Source organism: Fistularia commersonii, chromosome 6, assembly GCF_037954325.1.
Source record: "Fistularia commersonii isolate RoL2024-O1a breed Wild chromosome 6, RoL_Fcom_v1.0, whole genome shotgun sequence".
Taxonomy (NCBI): Eukaryota; Metazoa; Chordata; class Actinopteri; order Syngnathiformes; family Fistulariidae; genus Fistularia; species Fistularia commersonii.
The window spans coordinates 16,561,469-16,584,128 of record NC_141289.1 but is presented as its reverse complement, the minus strand read 5'-3'; the positions used below and the strand labels follow the sequence as shown (position 1 = coordinate 16,584,128).

Below are 22,660 nucleotides of genomic sequence, written 5' to 3'. Positions count from 1 at the left end.
TTTCTTATGGCTCATTTCACCGTATAAAGTACAAATGCTCCCTTTGATGGGGTTCAAAGCGGAGAGAAATGTCTTCTAAGTGTAAGGTTGGTGATTTTACAGAGGAAGAAATACCAGCCGTAGAGCGATGACAAGTGTCAGAAAAATGGAAAATGTTTAACCCTGCTCTTCGGTAGTTTAACGGCTGATCAGTCTGATATGACTTGTCAGACAGTACTGGAGGAGAATACGTTAAAACCGGTTTTAATTGTCCGGGTGTTGTTTGAAACAGAGGGAGTAGATTGTCTTTTCTTGAAGTTACAAAGATTTCAAGGCAGATGGGCAAAGCACTGATTTATTCGAACCAACAAAACAAAATAAAACCCCCAAAAAAAAAACTTGCTAACAATGCAACAGGCCCATCCAGCTGTGCAGGCGAGAATCAACAGTATCTGAGACCGAAATGAACTGCAGGGCTGTGACTGGACTAATGAGACAAACAGAAACCGGCGGAAGGAGCGGACGCTTGTAAAGAGTTGATTAGACAAAGCAATGTAGCAAAGCAAAAAAAAAAAAAAAGAGCTGAAACGCACAACACAGGAAGGAAAACAAAACACGACATAATAAAGTCTCAAGTACGAAGATACAGACCCTCAGTTGAAAACCGGGAGAAAAACAAAAGAGCGCTTGTCCGAAATGAAATACAACATTAGTACGGTGCGATAGTACAATAACAGAGACGTTTTAATCAGAATCCCAGTACGGACAGTTGATGTCATTACTAAGTATCATAAAAAGTATTTAAATCCAGCTGGAGGCAGGCAGGAAGGAAATATTCACGTATCATGATTTAATCACAAATAATTATGAACAAAAAAAACTTTCTGTAAATGTGTACTATTAATGTTTTGAATTTAACATATTTTGTATTACCACATCTGGCAAAAGCAAAGATTACCAGGGTCAACCTTCTGAGGATTACAGTAATTATGTTTGTAAATATCAAGATGTAATTCTAAAATCTAAAATTGGCCCACACACAACCAGGCTGATCAGTACAAGTAACAGTCCAAACTATTTTGCTTTCCTTTTTAGGTAACCTGACCTGAAAGGTAGGTTCAAAACAATCTTTTCTAATTAACAAAATAGCACAAGTTTTTTATCTGCATGTCTACAACAACTGTTTCAACAACTACCTTTTTTTTTTTAAGCACAAGAAAATTGCAACTAAAATAATTTGTCTTGACTGAAGAATTTCACAAGCAAAGTTGCAATACCAACTATATTCAAGGGGGAAAAATAGATGACTTGGAATATGACATTAGATTTGACATAAATACACACAAGTTTTAAAATAAGATATTAAGAAAACCTTTTTCTCTGATCAGTGTGTGTTGAAACTGGTAACTGAGCAAGTCTGTGGAGGATACCGGCATTGTCACCAGCTCCTTTAACTTCCCCATGATGAGCTTTGCTGCAGTGTTTTGTTGCTTAATTCCCTCTAACTACAGCCCTGTGTAATCACATACCCCAATTAGCAACCCCGGCTTGCTGTTTCCTGCACGCTGCACACCATCCCGTCTTCTTGCCACACCGCGTAATTTGCTTTCATCTGAAAATGAAAAGGAAGGAGCACCTCAGCAATTGTGAAGCCACCCCCCCAGCTCACCATCACCACCCACCCACCCACCTCTCCAGCTCTCTACTTCTCATATCATAATGGCCTGCAATTTCAATCAGATGGATTTTTATCGCTGACACTACGAAGAATTGGCCCTCGTCCTCGTCCCTCCCGTCGCCGTCCTAACAACAAGCGGCCCACCTCACTTGACAGCTCGTGAGACAACGATCAGGGACAAGCCTTGTTCTGAAGGGGGTTGTCTTCATTTAATATCTAGAAAGGGTTTAAGTACAGATAGCAATCCTTGGGTATAATATTGTGTCTTCTGCCAACTATCGGTGCGGTGTGGTGTGCAGAAAGCTTTATTTACAGTAGTTCTTCCATGGTTTGTACTAATTTAATTTTCACCGTGGCCTTGTTGCCAAAACCCTGATCTACTATGCTATGTATTCACTAATTTAATACGTAAATCAGTTGTGTTATTATTATTATTATTATTGTTATTATTATTATTATTATTATTATTATTATTGTTGTTATTATTATCATTATTATTGTCATTAGTATTATTATTATTATTATTATTATTAGCATTATTAGCATTATTAGCATTGTTAGCATTATTAGCATTATTATGATCATTATTATTAATTGCTGTTGTTGTTGTTGTTGTTGTCGCTGCTGTTGCTGCTGTAATTATTATTATTATCATTATTATTGTTATTGTTATTATTATTGTTGTTGTTGTTGTTGTTGTTGTTGTTGTTGATTATTATTATTATTATTATAGTTGACTGATTTCATGGCTGGTGGGTTAGTTGACCCAAACATGCACGGGATTTGATACGAATTGTTTCTTTTGTTTACGTACAATCCCAAATCTTCTTCTCTATTTCAAAGCCCGGTCAGACGAACATGACATCATTAAGAGGCAGCGTGGCGGCACCTCAGAGGCACTGTGATAATATGACACAAACGCCACACTTCAGTGTCACAGTTCCAGCCCAGCGAATCATTGTTCAGTCATACAAGTGAGCAGCCTGTTAATGATACAGCCCTGACATTTAACACATAATAAGGTGTTTCATTGACGATCCTTCTGAAGGCGATTTACAAGTAGAACAAACTGAAGACCTTTTACTTTCTGAAACAGAGTGGAGCAGACTGAATTGGTTCTTCCAGCCCCTCATTTTTTCCATCACTCCCTTTTCACCACCATCCCCCTCTCTTGCCTCTCAACCTGTTTGTTCTCTTATCGCTCCTTGTCCTGAAAGAATCGATGAGGTGCTTGTTAACCTGGGGATGTTCATTGCTGAGTATGTGCTTTGAAAAATGAAAAAAGTGCGAAAGCGGGAAAAAAAAAAGAATGAATTGCAGGGCCCTATCGGCTGCCTGGCAAAGATCTGGAGTCTCAAACAGGTCCCTGGATGTCACGGCTACTTCGGGGATGTCGCTTTGAAAGAGGAAAAAGTGGGTAAATAACATCACAACATTGCTCTCTCAGAGTGAATCCCTTAGGACTGAGTGTGTTTCTCCGCCTCCAAAGGTCAGGTGACTCTTCCTGCAGAATGTACTTCTGAAGGAAGAGAAGAAAGACCCATATTTAGTCATAATCAGTTATTCATACAGCACAACATCAGCGAAACTTGTCTTCTGCATTTAACCCATCGTGCACGAACTGTGAGCGGCAAGCAGGGAGAGAGTTGGGAGTTCAGTCTCTTGCTGAAAGTTCAGTTCCAGGTTGACCGATCCTAACATTTGAGCCATGCTGCACCGAAAAGGAAAACAAACTTATTATGATCTCCATAAACTAGGTCACATACACGCAGAAAAAACAGACTGAAATTGAAACACAATGATTTAAATTACATTATTAGAATTTGTTGTTTTTTTTTAACATCTGCGAATGTGATTGTGAAGAGCGGTTTGAAACCCAAAGTGTTGATTTAAAATTTAGTTGCCTTATTCAAATTCAGTTGACCTCATTAAAACACAGTAAATTCAGAAAGCTGCAACTGAGAGACAGATCTTGAGTCAAAAATGGCTCTGAAAATCTAAAGTTAAGTTCCTGTTACCAATCTAATTGATACATATGAACGCATGTTCAATATCTCATCTTCTTATCTAAATGTTACATTTGTGATATCATTTCTTCTGTCAAAGTTTAATTGAAAAATCACCTGAAAAATTAATGAAAATAAAATGGTAAAACTGTTTCAATCTATATGATATACAAAATTGCCAAATGATTTATTCCAAAACACATTGCTGGTTTTCTGTTGCAATTTTTTGCTATATTTCCTTTTTTTTAAAGGTTAATGTAATATTTTGCGGCATTTTGTAGAATTTCCAGTGACATCACAGATAATGATTAGAATATGACTCCTACGCCTTTTCCTGCACAAACTCCTTGAGACGGCACCTCCTGCCGGTATGTCGTGGTGGGATCAACGTGCACAGATTTCCAATATAAAATAAAGCAGGACATTGAGATGGAAGGCTTGTGATCCTGAAGTCTCACAGTCAGTCATGCCAACAGGCAAGTTAAAAAAACTGTTATGTGGAATAATCCAAACTTGTCCAAACTGGTTTTACTGAACATCATGTAACAATAGTATATTATTATTTGATATCAACCAAGGCTTCTGCTCAGCAACACAACATCATATTGGTGTAATGTGATGTCAAATCCTACCCTCGCACTATTAAAAATGAAAAGAAATAAAATATTGAAGAATCCCTGGACCCGCCTCTGGATGCGTTCCAAATATCAACAGGGTCTTATTGACCCGAGCACAACAAACCTCAATAAAACTTGGCAAAGGATAACTATTAACCACATTTCTGAATTGTTTGTCTGCGTGTGCGTGCTTGTGTGTGTTTATGTTTCTTAACATTATGGTCACATTTCATAAATAATCCTTAATTTTTCCCATTCACCATTTCACATGAGCGGAACAATGTTTGCGTCCTCGCATTCAAACTAAAATGTGTTTCCATCTAAAAGGCAACAAAGAGGCAAGAGACATTCTGCGCATGCATATGTATTTCAACTTAAAAGGGAGACAGACACAATTTTCATTGTCATTTGTCATTTCAACGTGATTTCCACAGACCCGTAGTGCTGTTTTGCCAGATAATCACATTCATAAACTTTGGAAAAAGTACAGAGCAGATCTTGCGGCTCGTAGGAGCAGACATGGACAGATGGGCACCAGGATGACTTTACACCCTGGGACGCAGAACGCAAATAATGTGTGTAAACATATTTATGCATTTGATACGCTCTTTTGGTTTAAATAGATTGCCTTTGCCAATCACCGCATTCTTTTTTCATTAGTACATTACTCTTGTCATATGATTTATACACTGGATCGCCATATCTCGTACACTGTACAGGAAACTTTACGAAAGTGAAATTGCTTTACAGTGCATAATGAGGTCGATCTTATGCTTAGCAGTTTTGACATTAAAATCAAAATTGGTGCTTTGCATATTCATTCGTTTTTGTTTCTTTTGTTGCATTGATTCTTATTATTTTTTGCTTGAACTGGCAACTTTCCATGATTCCATATCACAGTGATGATTATGGAAGAAGACGAAATTTGAAATCAGCACTCCGATGCATCGATGTACCGACCCCAGGTGACATGTAATGATCTCGAATTGATGAGATGTTATTTTTTTGCAATAACTATTAAAGATGTACTTGTCTACTGTTCCACTGAGAAAAGTTTGTCTCAGTTCCCATCATCTGTCATCTGCATGCATTACATACCTGTCAAAGACTTAAGTGAAATACTTATAATAGATATATAAAATAACTCTAAATGTTTTAAAGTCATATATCATATCAGTAAATAATCAGTCATACAATCACTTTCAGCAAAATTGAAATCAAATCGAGAAAAGAGGGTTGAAAGTCTCTTGACATTTATTTGTGGGCTTTAATACTTGAGGCATTCCTTATAAATGTAATGGAATAAAGGCATAAAATTACAACACTATCAGCTACTGGATCAACTTGAGAAGGCTCAGGCAGATACTGGCATCTTACGGCTCCATTTCAACAACATTACGAAGGTCAGCATTCCTAACCGTCCCAGACGTGTCAGATCAGGTCAAGGTCAAGGCTTTTCCAAGCCAAATCTTTTCAAACCGAACAGAAGGAAAGGTTGATGTCTTGTGTCAAAGTCATGTGTTTATTCTAAACATTGCGGCCGTGTCGGAATCTGAAAGTGATAAAAGACCTGACTTTTGCCATGTAATTACTATGGTAGTAAATTCCGTAACGGGAAAAAACAGGCAATGCATATTCAGCACCAAAACCTAGAAGGTCAGATGAGTAATTTCTTAATTAAAAAGATAAAATGTATTTAATAAATGACAAATTAAGGAGAAGGAACAATTACCCAAGAAACATAATTCGAAAGTAGGATCTGGCCATTGTTAAAATGTTGGGACTTGATTCTAACCAAAACTAGCAAGCTTTTGTTTACAGATGCCAGGCAATTTAAATTCATCGGTTACACCAGACTGTTAAAGGCTTCTTTGGACACAAGACGCAAAAATGATTAATTCTAAATTCTACCTTCCTTCGGCACCCCCGCAACAATATGAGATAATTCATTTCTCTCTCACAGAAATGTATTTTCAGAAAGTGCGGATTTTTGCGAGTGAGTTAAGTCAGGATAAAAAATGAATGATACAAAAGCTGTGTAATTCATAATTAGTAATAAGCTAGAAAAAAAATCAATGTGATGATTTGAGGACATCGGGAATGTGTAAAAAAGTGACAAACCAAAATGCGATCAAAAACACGAATTTATTTATTTTTTTTTAATTTCTGTTTTAGTCGGGTCTAGGTCTGGCCTGCTTCTACTATTCTAAGTTACACGCCTTTTAAATTGAAGGGTACCCCAAGATCTTAAAGTCAGAATAACTGGACATAGTCAAAAGTGAACATCAAGTCCCACAGTCAAGAACCACAATCAGAATAGACCTGTAGAGACCTCTTGAGAAAAGGGGAGGCCTTGTCTCGATCCGCAGTCATTATCATGGCAGGTGTCGGAAACTCAACAATGTCTTGGCATCGGAGTGACTGCAACCCTTTTGCCTCGGAGGCTTGCATACACAAGAAGGCTTCATCCTCTTAATAAACCTATGAAACTAAAATCACAGGAACACAGGAGGGATCATTGCTACATGGCACTGCACTTCCACCTCTCCATCAGAGAAGGATTATCCCTTCCACTTAGCGCACACGCTGCTAATTTCTCCTGCCAGGTTCAACTCCCAGAATGCAGCGGGGAGATTGGCTGGCTTTTGTTTCTCTTCTGTGCTCTTTGCAAGTCTCTCTCTCTCTTGATTCCTTGCTCTTTCTTTCCCTCCATACCTGCTTCCATACCTGACTTGTTTTATCTCGCTGCTGGTGGGAACACAAACCCCAGTGTTTCTTTTTCCTTATCCTCTGCTTTGATGATGTTTTACAAATTCGCTTGGCAGGCTACGGAGCTGCATTTCTGGGACTTGCAGCTGAACGTGCGCGTGCCTTAAAACAAGATTAAGGTGTGCAACTCCTGTAAAACAGGTGTTGTCAGCATGTAACAGGTTGAATTTTTCTTTTTTCTTTCCCGATGCTGTCCTTATTTTATGCCAGACAAGAAAGCAGGCTCCTGTATTTAGCGGTGATGTGACGGAGCTGTTAATAAAAAAACTATTCCTTTCCTTCATCTCGTGATAAGTCATCTTGCCGGCATACCGTGCTTTACTTTGCAAAGAGGGTTCAGCAACATAAGTCGAGGCTTTTTTCTCAATTTTCTATCTCAAAGCACCACAATTTCTCTTTTAATGTTTTATATTGAACTTTGAATCTCTCTCCTGTTAGTCTGAAATACTTGAGATGTACAGTATATATGTGCAGAGGTTATATCACAAACACTTGCACTTTTATTTATCTACTTAAAAATTGGAAAAAAAATAAAGACACACACCTGAGTTGTCTAATTGACAAATTGCAAGGATTTGTCCAAACCAGGAAAGATAGAACCCGCATCCCTCCGACCTCAGCCGGACGCCGATCATAGAGTTGGTGAGCCTGCGAGTCAGATTTCGGAGAAGGTCCATCACAACACTATGACATACATGAAAACAATATTGTGAGTTAACGTCACGGAGATTATGGGTTTTCCTCACCTCTCAGATGTATGTATCTTCAGTGTGTTTACTCAGCATATCCAGCTAGTCTCTCACCTCTGGCTAATTCTCACCCCGCTGATGAATTCTGAAGAACGGCGTGTCGGGCTATAAATCACAGAAGCAGCAGAAAATGCAGCAGAAATCGTGGTCCCATGCTTGCTCAGCATCTTTGGTGTGAAAGTACATTTCCAATGTGAGTGCAGACAGCATTCAACATTTGAACATCAACTTAGAGGCTCTGCCTTTACCTCTGATAAGGTTGGGAACCTGAGGGGTGGACGTGACTGGGGATCCTGTGTGCTGCTTTATCAGCACTAAAAAAAAAAAAAAAAAAGGAATTAAATGGGAAAACAAATAAAGAAGCAAATGAAAATAATGTTGGATTCTTTTCTTCAGCTTTGAGGATTTTAAAGTTTCACTTTCATTTAGAAGGTAAAATTTAACCCTGGAGGCAAATTCATCAAGTGACTACTCTCCTTAACATATAATGAAAAAATAACTGTCAAAAGACAACATTTCTTTCATGTTGAGCACTGAGGACACAAGAATATCCCTTCAATTAACCAAATTACAGACAATAAATCCTTATAATTTGTATCTATGCGAATAGTAAGTGACAGGGGGATAGATGCCATCATCGCATTCGGTGAATTCCGCTTGACTCCAGTCACTTGAGGAACACAAAAGTTTAATTTTCTGTAAACTTATTTAATAAAGATAGGGATTGTCTCCAGCACCCCTGCAACCCTGATCGCATCAAACTCGTCAACAAACTTCTCTGGCGTTGTTTTGATACCCCACTTGTCAAAAACTGATTCTTGGCCTGTAGCTTAGCAATAAAACTATGATGCTGTTTTTACCATCCCAGCACTTTTTTTTTTTAGTTCTGACCCACCTGAGTTTGAAATTAGCCTGCATTGTACAATCATAAGATTCTTAACATACACATTGATTTTTCTCACCTGTTATTGGTAGTATGCCCCCTAATGCTTGCTTACACTATACTCCTCCAGAATTCTTAAACTTGACTTAAATAATTAGTCTTTGGCACTAACCTGAATAGAATGCAATCATGAACTCTTCATATTCTCCTATATATCGTGCATATATTTTGCAGGTGGAGGTAAATGATCGGTAAACCTCGAAACATTACAGTGTATAGAGTGAGTTGATTCGTCGCACGAGAGTATACAAAATCACATGCTTGATAACACGTTAAATGTAAATTATTTCCTTGCATATTTTTTGAAGTGGAATGATAGTGAGTGATACTCAGGGGTGAATTGTTGACTTGTGACAGGGATCTCTGAAAATAACATTTACTGTATATATCCAAATTCCAATATACCATTTTGCAAAGATATGAAAAGTCAGACTCTTGTGGAGGATTTTGTAATATATATTGTTGACAACATATAGTGTATGTATTTTAGAGTGGGCTTTAAATCCTTTTTTCAATATATCCTGCAGTAGAGTTTAAAATGATATGGGACTATGGTTTTGATGGTGAAAGTGACACCTGGTGAATTCAATTCTGATTCCAACATCTCTCAGCGCCACCCATGGCTGACCTGGCTTTTATTTACATCTTTTCTCAAAGGCCGCCCCCCTCTACTCCACCCCCCTTTGTAAACCTCTGTATGAGAACGTCGTCTGCATCACAAGTGTCGCCGCTGCCACCGCCACTGTTGTCCCACCTCCATGGCACACCGCAGTGGCTGCTGCTGAGCTGTTTGTTTAGGAATCTGGGCCTGAAAATTGTATTCCATCGACCATGCTTGCTATCAACACACAATTATCTGGGTTAATCATGTGGAACTGTGGCAAATTCACCTGGGGCTCAGGAACTAATGACATTCGCGTCTGGCCCTGCTTTAGTGAAATGGCCCCAGCACCTGCAGCAGGAATACTGAGATTGCCAGAGAAAATTTGGTCTCATTTCGCCCCCAACCCACCCCACCGCAGCCTTCAGACACTCCCTCCCTTTCTGAATACCTCCGCCCCTCCCCCTTCTCCAATCTCTGCCTCTCTTCCGATCTCCATCCGACTTAATCTTTAAAATTTGCTCATCTTTCAGGTCTTTTTTATCGACGCCTCCTCTTTTGTTTCACTCATTCCTTCATCTCGATGACTGACGAAAGTTGCACAAACTCACTCCCGGCTAGTCTACGTTCACGCCTCCCTCAAAATGATTAATTTTCTAGCTTCTCTACAAGTGTAACACCTGCACCAACGGGAAATGGCGTAAAGGTGATATCAACGATGACATCTCTTAAATTTGTGACTGGTTCCGGCCAGACAGAAGCTTGTGTTCTCGCTGTATAATTACTGAGGTGATTGAATATATTCAACTTGATGCTCCTTTCCCGTCACACGTTCTCTGTCGTGTTCACTTTATCTTTCTAACACACACGCACACGCACACGCACAATCATACACACAGTGCAAACTCATTTCCACAAACTTAGAAGAACTCAATGCTTATAATTATACATCAGTACATACATATGTTTCCCAATCACAGATGCTGTCCATGTGTGAAATGGGTGTCACACCAGAGGAGGTCTCATTATTTGTAAAGTGTGTGTCCGTGGATATCATCATCGCTGGTTGAGGTGCCTGTGTAATCTATCTCCTCTTTTTATAGTCTCAAGCGGGGCTTTGCATGCTACATGTCAGATTTGCCTTTTTTTTGTTATCACTGGAGATGAGGTGTGAAACAAATCCCTCGATCCTCTCTTGGGGAATACATTGGTCAACGCAGATTGATTCATCACCGTGCCGGACAGTAGATGTAATGTTGATTCACACCTCTGGGATGATAGTGTTATTACGGCATGCGTCAATGCCCATTGGAAACATGTTTTGAATTTTGAGGTGTTCGCACCAGGTGCTTGAAACGGAAAAACTCCAGCCTCGCTGTTGTTTTTTGTTTGTTTTTTTGCAAATATCTCACACTGAGTGTCTATATATTTAATTGCAATGGACACAACACTTGTTCAAGATGAAAGTGCATGAATAGATGCATGCTAATTCAATCATAGATACAATTTAATAATAGTTTCACCTGGTAATGTCAGTCTTGAACATTCTGATTAAAAGAGCTCCGTGATGCACAATGTAAATGGTCAACAGGGACCCCAGCCTGAAAACTGATCATTCTCAATATATAATATAATAACCAAAACAAAGAAAAAGATGAACAAACTGGTATATTCATTTTCCCATCTAATCTACATACTATGCAAAGCGCGCCAACGATTAAGTCGATCGGCGCGTGACAATATGTTGAATGTCACAGTAACCGGATTGTTACAAACTATTTCAAGATAGAATTGAAACTGTGGAGACAACCAGTGTCTTTGCTCTGAGCAGGCCATAGATAGTACTAGTCAGGTGTATTTACTCAAGAGAATGCACAAAAATGCCTGAATTCCGAAGGGTTATTTTGGACTAAATTGTTTTTAACAGAGGTGTCAGAATGTTCGAAAGACATCGCATCTTGCTGTAAAGTATACCACGCATAATAATATCAGTTTTAGAGAGCCTTTGCAGGATTTGCATCAAACCACCTTTCATTTGACAAAACAAGAGATAAAACCCTGAATGTGTAAGAAAATCGTGACAAAAGGGCAAAAGTTGTGTCCCTCACTGGAAATAGATAAATACATAAATAAATATCCTCAGAAAATATCCTTAGAATTGGGGAAGATATCAGCAAAATAAAAATAACAAAACAATTTGTAACTCAGCAATGAATTACCTATAAGATATATAAGATACCTATAAGAAAATAGCCAAGAAAACAGTAATGGTAATTTGGGTTTCAGCATAAGACTTTGAAATGGGCACCCCGCGGCTCCAGGATTATTTAATTTTCATTGTTATAATTTAATAGCCACTGCACCTTTTTGTAGCACAATAATGGCTGAAATGATACTGATGTATAAGGGAGTCTGGAGGATTTGTCATATACAAAGTACCGTATGTCAGAAGTAAAAGTTCAGGGTCCAATTTCTTTTTAATTGACTCTGTCTTTACACCCCCAAAAAATTTGCCCTTTATCAAATTAAAATCAAAATTAATCAGCAGGCGCAGAGAGAGCCTGCGATGGACCGACGCCTCGGGCTAAATTTTGGCACGTCCTAACCTGAGGTTCATCCAATTAAAAGCTCGAGAATCGACACAACAGGGTGGACAACAACACGGACGGGGTCCGTGCATCTGGGACCTGGGTGAAAACCCCAAATGTTTTGCTGCTGACTCCACAATGAGACGAAGGCTCATACTATTGGCAGTGTGTGCAGACACGCTGGAGCTCGCTTACACGATGGCTCTATATTTAGGTAGTGGCTTATTGCCATGTGGAACCTGCCAGTTGCCTCACGGATCTTTAAATATAACCGTCTGCACTTGTGTGACATGGATGTTTACGCACAGAGAGCTTTAGAAAAACATTCAAGGCCATGAATGGGGTACTAATTGAAAAAAATATTTGGCAAAATAATCAAATTTAAAGCTTAACGATGCACCGGAGCCCACATAGGATGCAACATCAGGGCACACAAAAATACAGGGAGCTCGCCTTGTTGCTGTGCAATCTGCTACATGGTTTAACAGTCTCACAGGATCCATAAAACGCCCCCAAAAGGCTCCATATAATCTTTCCTTTTTCCTGCTTAATGGGAGATAATACAAGTGTGCACCCTGATAAATCAATATGCAACAGCAGCTTTAGTTTGATAATTAATACCAGTGTCAGAAATAGATTTGTGATTTGGCAGGGCAGGTCTGATATGACTCTGGTCTCTCGCTCTCTCAACAACCCAAGACCCGTTCCACTCTCAATCCACATCCCATTGAACTAATCTCATTCTCTTTTTTTTTTTTTTTTTCCCCCAGTAGCGCTAATTCTTTGACTAAAGCTTGTTATCTCATTAAAGGCCCTGCGATGAGATCCGATGGCATCCTGACATCTGTATTCATTCCCCTGGAAATTAGTCCTGACACAAATTTAATGAAAAAACACTCAGAACAGTGGAGATTAGACCTCATGCCAAGTATCACAGAAGGGAAGGGGAAAAAAAAAATCATCTATTTAGTATTGGTTACATTTTTGGAAGGGTGGATAAGCACTGTTCCTTTTTTTGCCAAAAAGGTTTTGTTTGGGATTTTTTCAACCCTGCAGTGGTCCTTTGGCCTATATCTTGCTCCCTTATTCTGACTTGAAATATATTTGTTTTTATCGGATTATTACTGAGATTCTGAGGCAAAAATATTTGTCCAATAACGTCATTCAAAATATATATATATTTTTTTTTTTTCTTTTTTTGTCTATGTTCCTGAGGGATAGTCAATACCAACGTGACTCAAAGATTTCCTAAACTAGATTTGGGGGAGAAAGAAAAAAAAACGGCAAGAAAATATGCAGCAAATTCCCTGTGAGTGACCCAAAAATAAGAAAGACAGGAATGATTTTGCCAAACACCATAACTTTAATGATTAAAATGAGATAAATAAAGTTGAGTGAGTCAATGCGAAATGCTTTTTAGGAAAGGAGAAGAGCGGGCGAGGCTTTTGGCAGATAAACCCAGACAATGTTAGGGCGAGGAGTGGATCAGCAACCACCTTACTTCCCACCCCACCCCTTGCCACCTCTTCATCTCCCACTCCTTTATTCCACCCTCCACCCCACCCACTGCCTCCTCCATCGCCCTCGTCAAAAGCCTGTGTCGGTTGCAGTGCTGATAATTCCCCCTGTTTGAAAAAAAGAGAGATGAAAGCGTTCACGGATGAAAGAAACTTGGATTTAATCTTTCTCACTGTCTTTCCCCTCTCTATTCTCGTACACGCTGTTGATCGTTCTCTTTGGGAAACGGCCGGGAAAGCGAGGGAGAGGGAGAAAGAGAGGACGGGAGGAGGGAGAAGACAGAAGAATAGAAAAGGGAGAGTAATCCTGTTAGGGCTACGAGGCCCAGGTGAGGCGGGTTGCGGACGGGTTCGGTAGAATCGGTTTACCCTTCGGAGCGTACGCGCATTGACCTGATGAAATAGCGGCCTGCCGAGCGGAGAGGCCACAGATAAAGAAAAACCATCGTTCTCCCCGGCGCTTCATTTAGCCGTCCACATGATAAGACCCTCAGGTATCTGTAGTCGCAAGGTAAGGGTTCTGTCATAAAACAGAGATAGAGTGGACCGTGAGGGGCTAAGAGGAGACATGCAGGGAGGAGGAGAGAGCACAGTGCAGACAGGCTCTAAGAGGGATATTCACTCACAATATAAAATGAGGAAGAATTAAGGGCTCAAATTGAAACCTTCTGATGTCACACATTCAAAAGGAAGACACACACAGACCAGCTTGCTGGTCCACTGGATTTGGATTAAAGCTGCAGCTGCAGAATGTTAAAATGCTCCATTCCTATGAATAAAAGCGCCGCTTCTCCGAGACGCAAACTTCAACCGCCCGAAACCCGAGCGGACGGAAGACGGGGCTGCTAAAACCGCCAGCTAATGTTAGCTTTGTTTGTTTGTGCCATTTTCTGGGCTTGCATAGAAATACAAATCTGTTGACTAAACTTTGGTGTGAGACAAACTTTAACCTAAAACTGCAGGTGGGAATTTATTCTTATTTTTATCCATCCATTATTAACAATTTATCCTGCATTTATGGTCACAGGTGTTTGGAAGGCGGTGCCACACACACACACACACACACACACACACACACACACACACACACACACACGCCCAAGACTCCACACCAAACAGATAGGGTTTGAAACCAGGTTTACTTGGAGTGGAGAACAGGTATGTGAACAAGTAGATCAGGCAGATGAACGCAGTGCAAGAAGAGGCGGGAGGCGCTGGCATACACCAATGAGGGAAAGGAGCGAATGGGGAGAGCTGATATTGAAGGAAATTAGCGAATGACCCAGCAACCGGTAAAACTCAAAGTTTCGGTTTTTAAGCCCTCAATGATTGCCGGTTACCGGGGCCAGCAGTGCGCTCCAAACGCACAGCAATCTGTCATTTGGCAAGAGGCACCGTTCGCCCAGTTGAACCAGTTGCCAGTCGATGGCAGGTCCACATAAAGAGACAAACAACCTTTCACTCTCTCCTTCACACATCTGGGCAATTTTTCCACTTTTGTTTTCAATAAACCTTGGACTGTGGGTGAAAATGAGAGAACCCGGAGGAAACCGATGCAGACACTCCATGCAAACTCTGCACAGAAAGGCCCCCAGTGGGAATCAAACCAAGGTCCTTCTGCTGTGGGGCAGAACCACTGTACCACTGTGCCGCCTTGTTATCATTACTATTGTTATGAATTTTTAATTTTTAAAGTGTTTTGTACTCATTAAGGGCATGGAGAAGGGCATACAGTGATTCCGTTTGTAGTGACACAAATATGAAACCATGAACCCATTTCTATCTTCATATATCACGTTATGGAAAAGATTCCCAGCGCTGCAGGAGCTGTTCCAGTATTGGGGTCTAAAACAAATACAACTTTTGCTGGAAATTGTTCTACGTCCTGTGTAACAGGATGTAACACAGCGGTTATGACCACACACCCCATGCCAGTGGCTGACCTAGACTGAGGTGGTAATGGGCACCTGTGATACAAGAACAAGATCATTACTGTTGTATACATTCTTCAATGTCACTTTCGATAAAGGCTCCGACTAAATGAATTTGTCACTCTATAACAACATAAGCGTGCAGGGATGTTGACGGTAAAAAGGGCAGAATTTGTTAAAAGACAAGAAAATAAGGTTTTATTTTCAGCCCCTACAAAGCAGATAAAATAAATTCATAATAGCTCCATTATTGTTATTTTTACAATCCATTTATCCGGATGTTAAAATGAAGACTTAAAGTTACATCACCTTCGGACCCATCTTGAAATTTAATATCTAATACAGCTTGTAAGGCCAAATAAATGACACCCCACCATCCTCCAGTTGAGGTGTTATAAAAGCATGCCGTCAGCCCGAGGACACCTGCATCCTCCCAGGAAGGGTGATTGTCGAGATGTGGGGGTGTTGAATTTTTTTTTTTTTTTTTTTTTAGCCCGGAGCCTTGTGGCCCCACTTCGTCAACCAGGCGAGCAGCCAGCGTGGCAGCCGAGCGTGGCTCCGGCCAGCTCATATGTATGGAAAACACAAGGTCTGGAGAGGGAAGTCACAGGGGGTCATGCTAGTCAGAGAGGCAGCCCGAGGTCCTGGTGCAGGTTAGAAGGTCTTGGTTTGGGAGAAGAGGCTAATTTCTTCTACTTGGCTGAGCAAAGGTCTGAATAATTGCACCCCCTGGGTTGGCCTCTGGGTGATGTGGAGATGGAGCAGAGTGTACCACTGTGAGGAGCCAGCAGGGGAAGGTGCATGGATCTCAAGATAAAGTTGGGTCAAGGTTGCATCCAGCTTTTAGTGGTGGTTGTTTTCATGTAATCTTGCTTCATAAAACTTTGTATGTTGGGTAGACACAAGATTTTCTAGCCAAATTTCAAGGGCACTGTCAAACAATCTTTTCCTTTTTTAGTCTAGTTTTTGTGCCGTACATGGAGATTTATTTAATTGTATGCACAAATTAAATGTCAGAGGTTTTATTGGAAAAAAAAAATATCTTAATCATGTACTACAAACAATAATTCTCAATAACCCCTGTTCAGCTCAGCTTCCTTTAAACGTATAGCTACAACTTAAATTATTTGCTGGCTTTCACCCATGTGTGTATTTCCTCACAACACAAAAAGTGGTTATCACTCTGTCAATAAAACCGTTATTCCTTAAATAAGAGTTTTCTCCGGATGAATGTGGATACACAAATGTTGATATCAAATTGACTCCACAGCAACAGGAGGAGGATCAGCGGACAACTGAGCAAGATCCAGTCCATATGCTTCACCGTCCTATTTTCCAGGAATGAAATTGTCAAAAAAATCACTGATTATCTTCTATTTTGATTTTTCTATTTCAAACTCCCTATTTCAAACTTCTAAACTGTGGACCAAAGTGGGAACACCAATTTGCTTCAATGAGTGGCGCTGTAAATACATGTGTTTATTTGTAAATATATGTATATATGTATATGTATGTATATATACACTCCTAAAAATATAAAGAGAACACTAAAATAATAAATCCAAGATCGGAATGAATAAAATATTCTTATTAAATATTTTGTTCTTTACATAGTTGAATGTACCGACAACAAAATCACATAAAAATTATCAATGGAAATCAAATGTATTAACCCATAGAAGTTTGGATTTGGAGTCACACTCAAATTTAAAATGGAAAAACCCACAACAGGCTGATCCAACTTTGATGTAATGTCCTTAAAAACAAGTCAAAATGAATCAGTGTTGCTTCCTAAGGGGACATTTAATTTAAACAGAACCATGGTGTTGTTTAATTGTTCCTTCTTTTTTTTTTTGAGCAGTATATATATATATGTCCCTCTACTACTACCACACTACTCCTATAACTACCAAGTGTAGTGTGTGTGTGTGTTTTTGTGTCCAAAGTTGACAACTAAGAAGTTCTTTCACAATCCTCTGATAAATGACAATAGGAATTTGAGATTAACATAATGATAATAATTATATATATGCATATATATATATATGTACATAATTTAAATTGTAATAATAAAAAATCTTTAATCTTTAAAACCTATGTCACGTGTATTTGAGAAAGAGAGAGAAACTGATGTTCGAGCCTTGGTTGGGCCAGGAAAGTAAATTTGACAGGCTCGGTTGTATTTATACTCAGCTAGTTCACACTCGAGATGAAGAGTAGAGGATGGAGTATCACAGGAATATTGAAAACCTTCACCACCTTGCCCCAACCCCCCTTTGTCACGGTTATCATCTCAAGGTCTCATTTTCTGTTTGCCTTTTCCAATTATCAAGGTGTGACTGTAGGCCTCCAAGACCCCCATCTTCATCCAATATCATGTTAAATATACAGAACTTGAAATGTGTGTGTGTCTGTGTGTGTGTGGTGGGGCGGGGGGTCGTTGTTTGTTAGGAAACTTTAATTAATTATCACTTACAAATGTCGCTCCTCCTCAGATGTGAACTCCAGAACTTTGAAAGTCCTGACAGGGCAGATCCTGAGACAACACTGTCCTCTTGTGGTCATATTTGAGTTTTACACCAAGTCGAAGTGGCGCTCCTGTCAGAAAATGGATTATGACAGTTTAATTTATTATGATCTCCATGTCTTTGACCTGGTATTTCACTGCTTCAGCCTGATGTCCGACTGACAGGCAGCGACAGTCACACTCAATCTACTCAGCACACACATCGACAGCCGGCCGGCCTGCTTTTCAGCTCTTAAGTCAAAAATGATATATCAATTATAATAATGGCAGGAAGTGAAGTAATCACGATGGGATCTGTTACATAGATGAGAAAACAATTTCTAATCACCACCCAAAAATTAATTATTTCATTTATCCTTGCTGATGGAAGAGGTTATCAGGATCATTTTGTTTCACTTTGCATTTTGATTGAACGCCGTCCAATCAAATGGTCTTTGTCTGTGTTTTATGTTCTTGTTTCCTCAATAGATGAGACATTTCCCAATAAAATAGTTGACTGATAGTGCAGTGTGCTTCAGTTTATTGTCAATAGTCATAAAGAAGCTGAAAAATTGATTCAAATCAGGTCAGTTGTGTCAAAGTGTAAGAGGGTGCAGACATTTTTTTCAGTTTTTCTTTATTTGCTGTTTCATTCCTCTGAATTAACTGAATCGATATTTCTGTAAGAAGGAGGAATTTGCCAAATAACTCAATGAAGAAGAATGAAAAATGAGCAGAAATGGCCTGAAAAACAGTAAGAACTAAAAGAGCTAAACGACCTAAAATGACAAATAATAAGAAGTCAAAGAAATTACTTAAAAATTCAAATGAAATTACCTACAAATTATAATGAAATCACAGTAATTATTTTGATATTAAAATAATAATCATAATAATATTAATAGTTATAACTAGCAATTAATACTGCTGAATAAAGGAAAAGACCCAGTCCTAATTCACTTTTTGCCACGTAAAATTAAAAGTAAAAGTAAAAGTAAAAGTTAAAGTTAAAGTTAAGATGATAAAAAAAAAATTGCACAAAAACAAAATTATGTTTTCCTACAGTTTTGTAAGTAACATGCATAAGAATGAATGGCAACACTTACAAATCAGTTTTCACGCTGTTCTCAAACAGTCACGACGATATAATAGGCTTTTGACCATTCATTTAAATTTGCATGTATTTTCTAGAGAATAAAAATGAAAGCAAAAAGAGATGGATAAATCAGAATTTCAAATTACAAACAACCTTTGGCATTTCTACATGTAAACATACACGTGCTGAGATACTGGATCTCTGACATCTAGCTCGGAACATTGAGCACTTTGGCTGATCCTGCCTGGGACACCATGTTTTTTTAACCCGTTTTTTTTAAAGGGCGACTCTGTAAACTTTGCTTTCATTTTCTGCAACAGTGAAACTGGTAACTAACTTTTGAGCCATATTTCAAAGTTCTTTCAAGACACCTTCCAGAATGGCAACGCGATCTTCCAGTCTCATTAAACTTGAATTAGATGAAACATTTTCCTTGTTCAGGGGGGAACATTTCTGCCACAAAGGCACACAAACACACACATCTAAGTTGCCTTTTCATGTGTGTCCGATTTCATTGCCAACATGATTCCTCACAGCACTATGACATAAGCTCCAGGAACAGAGTGTTCTGTGGTTGTGTTTTTCTTCCCTGTCTGTGCAGTGCATGTCCCCCGTCCCACCAGGATGAAGAGCAGGCCAGCCAGCAAGCAGAAGAAGGCGGCCACCGGAGCCAGGTAGAAGGACGGGCCGTGCTGGATGGTGAGGTGGTAGCCCGGGCAGCCGGAGACTCGCCTGTGGAGGGCGAACTCCTCCAGAGTGTCCAGGACCTGGACCCATATCAAGTACATGACCTGCACGGCGAGCAGGCAAAAACCTGGCAAAAACACACCAAGAGAAAGAGGAAAAAATGATTTGGGCATCATCAATATGTCAATATCAGATATCTGAAAGCTATTTTCAAGGTGTTCAATAGAGATTTTTTTTTTTTTACATTGCTTGAATAATTAGTATTTCATATTTGCTTGCAGCATCAAATGAGAATTTTCAATTTAGTTTCAAGTGTCTCTCTGATACATGAGTACGAGCTGCCGTCCCTCATGACCACTTCTCAGCAAGATGAAAGTGACTTGCAGTCAATGTGCCCTTATTGATCAACTGGTACCTGGTAATAGTTTTGCCCAGAATTAGTTAATAGTGTCTCAGGTGTATAATTGCAGAGAATGAAAGCAGATTGATTTTTAGCACTGATAACATAGACTCAATGTATTTCATCACTAAAATAAATGTTATACATGCTTCTAATGACCATAATCTGAGCATAACTTTACGTATTGGCCAGATTCCTTTGGATTTGCAAATGATCTCTGTGGAAATGTAAATAAAGATACTCCCACTTGGTCTGATTTCATGGGATAGCCCAGTGGATGGGGATCTGACCTTGACCCTACTCTTGCACCCCAGCTGCCATTTTTATACTGGGGATGGTGCACATGATTTACAGGTAATTATTTCATTGATCGAATTGAAAAAAATATGACAGATCGTTTTTGTAACATTTTTGGTGAAAAACTCATCAGTTTGATCAGTGAGCTTACCGCCACATAGCTGAAGGGCTGCGCCCACTTTGTAGAGTTTGTGGTTGGTCAGGGGGCCGGCGCAGATGGAAGCGAACCCTCCGACAACTATACTCCCCACACCTGAGATGAGGAAGGTGCTCCAGAAGGTCCTGAATACTGAGAGATGTTGAAAGATGAGCACTCTCATGTATAAAAGAAATGAAAAGTAGGATATTAGAATACAAACCGATGGCAGATGGATGTTCAAACGATTCTGCGGGAAAATGATGTGAAGCCGAGGGCAGCGCTGGCTCATAAATGGGGAATGGGAACAGGAAGGCAGTCTGGCACACCTTTTCTGCTGGTTGGTTTGCTGAGAGGAAACATTTTTTTTATTTTTTTATTAACTATTAGATAGTCTTTTAATCTTAAATCTCTGTGCATGAAAGATTTTGAAGTATGATGGTAGATAGGGGCAAAAGGTCCTTACAGATCCAATAATTCCATATAGAGAATTCATGGGGGAAGGCCGAAAAGGAGCAACGCCAGAAAAGACCCTCATGGAACAGCCTCGCAGCCTGGAGTCAAACAATACTTCATATCATACTGAGCCTTGTTTTCTGTGCCAAACAGCTCTGCTCTGCTGGCAGGTATGTCTCATTCCAGCCCCGCTTTGATTCACATTGCTTCAATGGTTTCATTTAAATTGTTGTTTTGACTTTCAGCACAGGTGTGTAACTGAGTATTCACCACCACCACCACCAACAAATTGTGTTGTAAAGTCTGAATGATGCTTCAGAGTTTAGTTTTTTGGCATACGAGTCACCAATGACCTAAAATGGGAGGAAATATGATTATTTGTTTAAAAGCCAGAAAAGATTTTAAAATTAGCAAGCAATCATTAAATATAATTTGCATGAAATTACTTTATAATGTGCAAGGGAATCACTAGGAAAAATGACTCATTATGATTTGGCGACCCCGTTATTGCATGTATTTTTTTTTTTTTCAATGGGATTTTCCATATACTCGGCAAAAAAATGAACTTCAAAGTATGTGATACAATTTCAATTTTCTTTCCCTCTTGTAACCCAGATAATTATTTTACACAGTGACACAGCTGTTTCGGACCAGATGCTTTACGATTTTTTTTAATCCTAATTTATGGTTAATCAGGGTTTACAGACTGCAGCCCTTTCATTTTGAGGGTCTGATAAGTGTAAGGAATAATGTTGCCTGCTTTCAAAGCTGTTGTTAGAGTGCATCAAATCTTGTACCTCCTCCTGGGTTCTTACCTGTCTCTGGTCTTTGTCCCCAGTGCAGGTCTCTTCCGCTAGCAGCCAGTACTCTGTCCCGCAGGACAGCAGCATGGACAGAAACCCAACAGCTCCGCAGAACAATGCTAAAAAAAGAAGCACCTTTAACCTCTCTGTGGGAGACATACCTAATCAAACTTCCCAAAGCAATTCCTGCTCCTTTCAAAAGCTTCAGAGCTCATATTCAAAACATAAGAAAAATCACATTGGGAGTGCTGGTGTATCCAAATGTCTGAGCAACATGTTGTCCTCGTGGTACTGAAATAAACGATGGCATCATGTGGTCACTTCGTAGGGATACGGTTACAGGGAGCTTCTCCCCGCCAAAATAACAACGTCAAGAATAGATTTTACATTTAAAACAGGGCCATCCTAATGTTTTCAAATAAACACAATCATTGTGTAAAAGAGAGAAACGGCAACAGAATGACCAACAGAAATACATCCTTGGCATTTATTGGAATGCCAGCATTGAAATCCAGATTTGGTACAGTACAAGATTATCCAGTATTACCGCGATCGAGGCAACAGTGATGGTCCAACAACAGTCAAACTTCAAGTTCATGTATCAATACAACTTTCTTTCTGTGTAGTTTCCTCCTCAAGTCAGGGGTTCAAGAGGTGATAATTACAAATGACAAAAGAAAAGGACAGTAAATGTAGTGAAGAGTAGTCACAATGTTGCAGGAGAAAAAGGAAAAAAATGTAGTAAACCTGGAAAAAAATAAATATTTAATCAAACTAATTTTAATCCTCAAAGGGGATCTATTGGGCTTCAATTCAAATAATACAAATTTATATTTTAGCATTACAACTGCATCGTTAGCTTGACATTCCGCAAGACCCTTAGTAATAACCCTCAATATCA

At 39.4% G+C, this 22,660-nt stretch overlaps 1 protein-coding gene across 8 annotated transcripts; it reads right to left on the bottom strand.

The window, feature by feature from the left end:
* Nucleotides 1-258: 258 nt before the first annotated feature.
* Nucleotides 259-22,059, bottom strand: LOC147233525 (transmembrane protein 182-like). 8 transcript variants are annotated; one of them, XR_015106287.1, is made up of 11 exons: nucleotides 21,772-22,059; nucleotides 20,967-21,054; nucleotides 20,724-20,849; nucleotides 20,516-20,653; nucleotides 18,991-19,794; nucleotides 17,855-17,976; nucleotides 8,047-8,112; nucleotides 7,796-7,965; nucleotides 7,594-7,697; nucleotides 2,472-2,556; nucleotides 259-1,591 (listed from the first exon to the last, which is right to left on the bottom strand). XR_015106287.1 is itself a non-coding variant. In XM_086148434.1 (5 exons), exons 1-5 carry the CDS (start codon nucleotides 21,916-21,918, stop codon nucleotides 19,511-19,513), a joined length of 783 nt encoding a protein of 260 aa, XP_086004560.1. In that variant the 5' UTR covers nucleotides 21,919-22,059; the 3' UTR covers nucleotides 18,409-19,510. The 8 variants fall into 8 exon arrangements, 1 of the variants encoding a protein (XP_086004560.1); XR_015106286.1 differs by having other exon boundaries at nucleotides 7,796-7,903; XR_015106288.1 differs by lacking the exons at nucleotides 259-1,591; nucleotides 2,472-2,556 and adding an exon at nucleotides 6,653-6,769 and having other exon boundaries at nucleotides 7,796-7,903.
* Between the last annotated feature and the right edge of the window lie 601 nt (nucleotides 22,060-22,660).